General features: G+C 40.9%; 1 protein-coding gene across 2 annotated transcripts; it reads right to left on the minus strand.

Annotated features, from left to right (window-relative positions):
* Nucleotides 1-4183: 4183 nt before the first annotated feature.
* RPL7 (ribosomal protein L7) lies at nt 4184-7391 on the minus strand. 2 transcript variants are annotated; one of them, XM_060610731.3, is made up of 7 exons: nt 7261-7391; nt 6397-6505; nt 5931-6097; nt 5280-5417; nt 5044-5153; nt 4563-4772; nt 4184-4245 (listed from the first exon to the last, which is right to left on the minus strand). In XM_060610731.3, exons 1-6 carry the CDS (start codon nt 7272-7274, stop codon nt 4564-4566), a joined length of 747 nt encoding a protein of 248 aa, XP_060466714.1. In that variant the 5' UTR covers nt 7275-7391; the 3' UTR covers nt 4184-4245; nt 4563. The 2 variants fall into 2 exon arrangements, with proteins under 2 accessions (XP_060466714.1, XP_060466713.1); XM_060610730.3 differs by lacking the exon at nt 7261-7391 and adding an exon at nt 6892-6932.
* Between the last annotated feature and the right edge of the window lie 266 nt (nt 7392-7657).

Here is a 7657-nt window from a genome sequence, read left to right on the forward strand (position 1 = left end):
ACCCCCCACCCCCAGTCCCCTCACCATGGCAACCCGCATTCCATGTTCTAGGTGTCCTTTGTCTAAGTTCTTTGGTGAAAGGTTAGGTGTCCTCTCCCCAGTTAAGCCTAGCACCTTGACTTGCGCGGTAGGATTTTAGCATCAATACTTTTGCCAAATTATATCCTAAACCCTCTGCCTCCATTTCTTGACCCCAAATAGGGCTGCAAGTTTAGCCCTAGTAAAATACACGGTTTCAGGTTCGACAAAACTGAAGGTGCTCCCAAACACACTTTTCTGTTTTCATCAAGCTCCCTACTCACCTTCCTTGGCTCCTCTGGTTAAGAAAACTCAAATTAGACCTGGAACCTAATACTAGCCACACCACTTATTTGGGTGATCCTGGGGGAGGGAAAGTTAACCCCTCATCTTAAAAATGGGGACAGTGGTATACTTACCTAATGGAATAGGCTGCACATTAAAACTCACGTGGAGAATTTAAAGGGCAAGGCCTGGGACCCATCCCCCAATTAATCGGTTTTGTGATTGCAAAATGGAGACAATTGAGGGAGGATTATGTGGATTAAGTGTACACTAGCAGTCAATACATGATCAACTGTTATTAAATGGTCTGCTCTTGAGTTTTGCTATCACATCTGCCACTGCATTGTCTCCCAACTGTTGGCTCCTGCCTGCTCTTCTATCACCAGGTGTCCATATTCTACCTCCTTTGTGAAATTTCCCAGTCTGCACAGCATGAACCATCTCCTATATTCCCCTAACATGATGTTCTATTTTCACAAACTATTATCCCTACACAATAACTCACTTTTTGAGTCCTTTACAGTAATACATATACCCATGAACCCACAATGCAGGCACCACTCCTCTCAGCATTCATCAAGAATAACATGCCAGCAACTGGAAAATCCAATTTTAAATTGCTATTACTTTTTGGTTTATTCATTTACTTTTAGTGTTTACTTATTTTTGAGAGAGAGAGTGCAAGCTGGGGAAGGGCAGAGAGTGAGAGAGGAGAGAGAGGAGAGAGAGAGAGAGAGAGAGAGAGAGAGAGAGAAACACAGAATGGAAAGCAGGCTCCAGGCTCTGAGGTGTCAGCAGAGCTGATGCAGGGCTTGAACTCACGAACCGCGAGATCATGACCTAAGCTGAAGTCTGACACTTAATGGACTGAGCCACCCAAGCGCCCCAAAATTGCTATTACTCTTAAGAGGCTTGAGTCACTCAATCAAAAAAAGCAAAAGGCCTGCAATGCAACAGGCCTATTCTAAGTGCTAGAACAGACGGCAAACGTTCAAACCTTACAGTGGTTTTGGTACATATTCTCAAAACTTTGAGTGGCTGTGAAAAGCAACAAGAATAAATGGAAAAAGTATTGCAGGTAATAAAAAATACTATGAAAAATACAGGGTTATATGGAGATGTGTCAGAGAAAAAACCCTTTTCCAGAACGAAAAAGAAGCAATGTACAAAGACCTGAGGGCTGAGTGTTCCAGACAGAAGATTACAAGGGCCAACACCCTACATTAGAAGCTTGTCATTTTTGAGGAACAAGAAAAAATATAGCTACCTGCTATAAAGATCACATAGCCCTCCCAAAACACTTCCCTGCCAGGATTTCTGGAACCTGCGAACACACTGCTTAATGTAGAGACTTTGCTGATGTACTTAAATTAAGGAATTTGAGATGGAGAGATTATCCTGGATTATCTGGGTGGCACAATTTGATCACAAGGGTTCTTATAAGAGGGAGGAGGCAGAGGATCAGAGCCAGTGATGATGGAAGAATGGAAGGAGAGATTGATTACACTTTGAAGACTGAAGCATGGCCTGCCTATAAGCCAAGAAATCCCAAGTGGTTGCTAGAAAATGGAATAAAGAAAATGATTCTCTCCTAGCCTTCAGAGCTATGGTAGGCAGGCCTACTGACACCCTGATTTAGCCCAGGGAAACCAAATCTAGATTTTTTACCCCTGAAATTGTTAAAGACAATAAATCTGAGTTTTAAGTCAAAGTTTGTGATTTGTTACAGCACCAACAGTAAACAAAAACTTAGCACCTACTCTGTCAGGTACTGGTTAGAAGGGACAAAAAGGCTGGCCTTACATGTTTTATTACCCTAGAGAAGGGAGGCACCTGTATGAAAGCAATGTTTTGGCTGGTTTGATACCAAATCTGTAATGGAAACAGTGGGGGTAGAATGTTGTCAATTTCCCCCACAGGTTGTCCCAACACCCCAAAAAGCAGATACATCTAGACATCCCTATAGCACTTATCTCACATTACTTGCGTTGTCTACCTTGCCCATTAGACTGACACACAGGAAAGTAGAGGCCATCTCCATTTGTATGCCCCTGCGAGGTGCTCATGTTGCATAGTATTTACTTAGTACTTTTAGCCAGGAACTGCTGTAAGCATTTTACATGAACTGACATCATTAAAATCCTATGGTATTATGCACAATTTCCCCTATTTTGCTAAGAAACAGATTTATTGGCCCAAATGATTAAGTGAAGGCTGGGTATTAACCAGTTTGGCTTCAGAGCCAGCACTCAATCCAGCCAACCACGAAGGAACTTTCAAAGGTAAGTAATTTGAGGGAACACCTGCTAAAAAACCAGTGAGCACAACTAAACTTTGTGACTTGAAGAGACTGGGGTAATTAGCAGATTTTATGAAGCTGGAATGTTAAAGGGTAGAAATGCAAATTTACATTTGTGGGGTGAATTTTTGTAGGACAACCTGCTGGGCAGGACCCAGACTTTCAAAGTTTGGTTAGCCTTCTAGTGGACAGTCCCTTTTAGGTGACATTTTAGGAGGTAGCTTTTCTAAGTTAGCTTTTCCAGCTGCATTTCAAGAAGTTTTAACAGTTCACAAAATATTTTCATACCCCTTTTCTGAAGCAAGTGTTTGAGAGTTTTCTATGGTGGTATTAGACGTCTGCCAACTCCTCCCTACTCAGCCTCTGGCCCCAGTTTGAAAGTAATTTGTATGGAGAACTGGATTTCCCAGACGGTAAACAGAAAAGTGCCTGCAGAGAACACACATACAGCTAATATACTTTGTCAGTTTTTTTATCCTACATGTTCCTATTCCTTACCAGCTTCAAAAGCTTCGCTACTTTGCGTGATGTGTCCACCACTCATGGGCTATTAACAAATGTACCAGACTATTCATAGTGTTTACCAAGATACCCTATTTCTTGCAAAACCCTGCCACACTCAAACATGTTAACACTGATTTTATAAACTAAAGAATCTTCTCAATTTTTCTGAATTCACTGACCATAAACTCACTAATTCAGAGAGATTGCTTCCAAGTCTAGAGAATTTGAATTACTAAATATAAATACTAAGAAGTAATGATCCTAGTGCAAGTGTCAAAGGAATGAACAGGGCACCTGTTCATCACACCACTGGCACAATGAAGACTGCAAAAACTTCTTTTATTGGATGTACTTACTTCACATGTTCTATACCGAAAACCTGCAGTTCACTAATCTGAGATATATACAATATATAAAAATGTTACTTATAAAATACCTAATCTTTTCTATTTCAAGCTTTTGCTCACTAGTTTCATTAGGAGTTCTGAGGGTGCTCCAAAATAAGTGGCATCCATGGGCAGCAATTTCATTTTTCCTTTTCTAACACATATAATGGTATTCTCAGAAACTCACCTGGATAGGTGAAGATACACAGCAAAAAACAAAAAAGGAATGCAAAAGGAAAACTTGTTCACACAGTACTTTATAGAAAAACTAAGTCTCAGCAGATGGAATTTCATCAACAGTATAATTCAATTTTTATTACCTTACCTATAAATCATGCACATAAGTCTATGAAACAGGCTTTCTTAGAACAGACCCATCTTAGCTAAATCAGTGGCACAATTGAAAAGTGAAAAATTAAAAAAAAAACAGGTGAAAAGATTTTTTTTTCCACAAGAGAGTTTTTAATAAACCCAAGGAATGTTTTCCACCAAAATACAAACCAGACCCCAGTTTTGTACACAAAGGCAAAACTTGGCACAGTTCATTCGATCCCTGGAGCCTGCTTGGGATTCTCTCTCAAAATAAATAAAAATTTTAAAAGTTTAAGAAAAAGACGGCTTACTCTTATCACACATCAAGATTTGTCCCAATAAAGGACAGCAGAGTCTAGCAAAAAGTCACAACAACACGTTTTAATTTGAAAGTAGTCGTTTATTAACTGACCAGATTACAAAAATAATCATGGTGGATACCTGAAAGGGGGGAAAAAAAAACTCATTAAAGAAACCACCTTGATAGATTAGAATTAACATAAATGAGGAAATTTTAAGTACTTCAATTTCCATTAAGTAGGATAAAACCCTGGGCCTTTTCTTTCCTCCATAAATGCCCTCAAAAGGAAGGAACAATCAAACCAACTGTACAGATAACACGGTTGGCTTTTCCCCCTTAAACAATATTGCTTAGAACCCAACCAAACCCTTGTCAATATTTAACAGAAAAAGTAGGAGACCAACACCACTTTTACCCTCATTACTAAGTAAACTTCTATCGAGATGAAGCTACTCACCTTAGTTCATTCTTCTAATAAGCCTATTGATCTGGTCTTCCCTGTTGCCAGCATCTCCACCTTCTACAAAATGGGTGGTCTTCTTCTTCATTCCCCCTCGTGGAGAAGATAACTTGAAGGGCCATAAAAAGTTGTTTGCTTCTTTGAAACGTTTTCCAACAGTGTAGATCTCATGAATCAGATCCTCCATGCAGATGATGCCATATTTACCTGAACATTAAGATCATTAAAAATTACTAGCTGTTTTTACAAATTAAGATATCCAGCAAGGACAATCAGAGGCTATGATAGTTTAAAGTAAATTAGGAATAAAGCAACAAAGAAGGAAATACACGGCTATATTTACAAATACTCAAGCCAACGAAATCTTAACTTACATCTTCCGTAAACTTCTGCATTGTAGAGAACATGGGAAGATTTGCTGATAGAAAAATCAACTTTGTCTAATTATCAAACCTTTCCCCAAATAGGTAGAACCTACCAAGAGATCGAGCGATCAATGTGTTATCTGTCAGGGCAATTCGCTTCTTGTTGATTTTGCCATAACCACGCTTGTAGATCAATTCATTCACTGACTTCAGGTTTGGGTACCTAATATATGAAAAACAGACATAAATGACCAAATATAATAAGGTTATCACCATCAGAACACCTCAAATGCACCTCGTCAACAGAGCCAATTTGCCAAAAAGAACTCAAACGAAAAGACAGACTTACCCCCATGCGATATATGGTTCCACAATCCTTAGCATGTTAACTGAAGCCTTGTTGAGCTTAACAAAGGTGCCGTTGAAGATCTGGCGAAGGCGAAGAAGCTGCAACACCTTTCGAACCTTTGGGCTCACACCATTGATACTGCAGTGGAAAAAAAAGGACAAAATGCACTGAGCTTTAACCCAATTATTAATAGAGGAAAAGAAAATAACCATTATGATTCGGCACAACTCAAGTCCCATCTAAATAAACAGGAATTGTTACGAAGACCACTGGCATTTCTTAGCTTATTCTAGCCTGTGTCCCAACCTGCCTCCTTCACAAATAAGTGATCTTTGATACATAACCTTTGACACTTCAAACTTCCCCAGGCCCTTTTACCCCATCCTACCTTTGTATTTGTCTTTGTTAGCTTTTTTTGAAAATAACATCCAGGACACTGAACTAAAACTCACATGCTCAGAGAGCTGTGGACACAGCACTTGCAACTAAACCATTAAAATACTACCCCCCCCCCCCCCCCGTTCTAGCTATGACCAAAATATCTCTATTCCAATGTTCCAGAACCAACGCTCCCAAGAAGTTAACGGGAGGTTTTGCTGAGACTGTGTAACTTTCCCTTCAAAACCAGAATGCGGTTAAAACTGAACTTACCCTCGGATCCTGATGACAAATGCCAATTTGGGTTCTGCAGGTACGTAGAAGTTGCCAGCTTTTCTTGCCATTCTAGCCATTCGAATCTCAGTTCTGTACATCTGCCTGTATTCCTTGTGGTAATGCTTAGCTTTTTCATAAATAAGCTTCCTCCTTGCCTTTCGAAGCTGAAAACCAATACCAGTTATTCATCTGATTCTTAGCTCCCAAATACAGTCACCACCACCCGTTCTTCAAAAGAAAGAGTAATTTCCCCTTGAACCTTTTTCCTTGTCAGAGCATGCGTTAACATTTCAACATGCAGACACTACCTCCAATTAAAAACACTTTAAAAAAGCCGATGATCCAGCTCACTGGTACAGTAGGTGAAGTCCACAAGCCTTGCTGAGAAAGAACACTCACCCATTTTCAACCCAAACACAAGGCCTCTCTTTACAGGTTAAGTGCCTTAAAAAAGTTTACCTACCATTTTTTGGGCAAATTTCTTTCTCAGACGCTTGATCTTCAACTCTGCGAAATTCCTTCGCTTTTTCTTGAGAGTTTCTGGCACAGCAGGAACCTTCTTTTTCTTCTCTCTGGTGTTAGCAAACAGAACTTTATTAATAGTTCAAACAGCACATAATACCGCATTACTCTTGTATTGCACAGACTTTGCCATTTAGCAGCACTACCGTCACTGGCTCTAAACATTTCTATCTTCAGCTGCTCTCTAGCAGGTTATGGTGAAAAATAGAGTCTAGAGAGTTTTTATACCGATAATCTTCGCCTTTAACACAGACCACTTCACTTAAATACACAGAATTCACAGAAAATACAATAAATTCACATCTGTCCTGACCTCCGACAACTAAAATATCCACAACCAAAGTTAACACAGACTGAGAAACTACTGCAAGAAAGGGGTTCCTGGAGTTCTCAAGAAAATTAACAAACAAGCAAACAAAAACCTCCCAGCTACCACCTTGGTTCAGGTCTGAAGTTCCACATGCTAAAAGCAAAGGCCTCACGACGGGCACGACTGGGCCAAATACGAGCTAAGATGACCGCAATTCAAAGGTTCTGCACCTCCCTTGAAAGGGAATTGGAAAACTCGCCGGTCCCGTACATAGTTAGGTTTTCACACCGCGTTCCCAGTATCTCCAAAACCTCTGACCCAAGGCCATCTGCATCCTATCTTTGCCCGGCGCCTCCACCAGCGTCACAGGGCGTCACAAACACACAGACAAATGGGCAAAGGTACAGGCTACAGCCAGACCGAGGGAAAACGAGACAAAAAGTCGCTGGATTCGTGGATGGAGAAGGATTCTCGAGTGGACGAGGAGCTACTTACTCTGCACCCTCCATGGTTCCAGCCGGAAAAAGAGGAAGTTAGCGCATGCGCGCTGTCCACTTAAAGACGACAAGAGCGAAGCCCCACAACTCAGAGGTGTCCCAGGATAAGCCAGAAAAGAACTCGGAACTGAGAACTCGTCTTGCAGACGCAAAATTGAGAACTGCCTGATTCAGCCCCTTACGATCGACTTTCGGGTAAAATTTGTATGGGAAATACATGCACCCACTAGACTCTTTAATCAATATGACAAGAGCAGAGTGCTGACACCTTTACTACTCGGGGTCCTAGTCTCTAGGCTGCGTTGACAGGGTACCTTCTCGTATTCCACCCAGTAATGTACGCAAATGACACGCCACACAGGCGCGAACTACACATCCCGGCATGCCCCATTTTC

This window comes from Panthera onca, chromosome F2 (genome assembly GCF_046562875.1).
Source record: "Panthera onca isolate mPanOnc1 chromosome F2, mPanOnc1 haplotype 2, whole genome shotgun sequence".
Taxonomy (NCBI): Eukaryota; Metazoa; Chordata; class Mammalia; order Carnivora; family Felidae; genus Panthera; species Panthera onca.

What these genes read in the sequence shown, in the direction of transcription:
- RPL7 (XM_060610730.3), bottom strand. Translation starts at nt 6,917, where the DNA reads ATGTGGAACTTCAGACCTGAACCAAG. An exon ending in AACTTCAGACCTGAACCAAG is followed by an intron (nt 6,506 to 6,891) that starts GTGGTAGCTGGG and finishes TGCTAACACCAG; the next exon opens with AGAGAAGAAAAAGAAGGTTC. An exon ending in GAACCATATATCGCATGGGG is followed by an intron (nt 5,154 to 5,279) that starts GTAAGTCTGTCT and finishes TTCATATATTAG; the next exon opens with GTACCCAAACCTGAAGTCAG.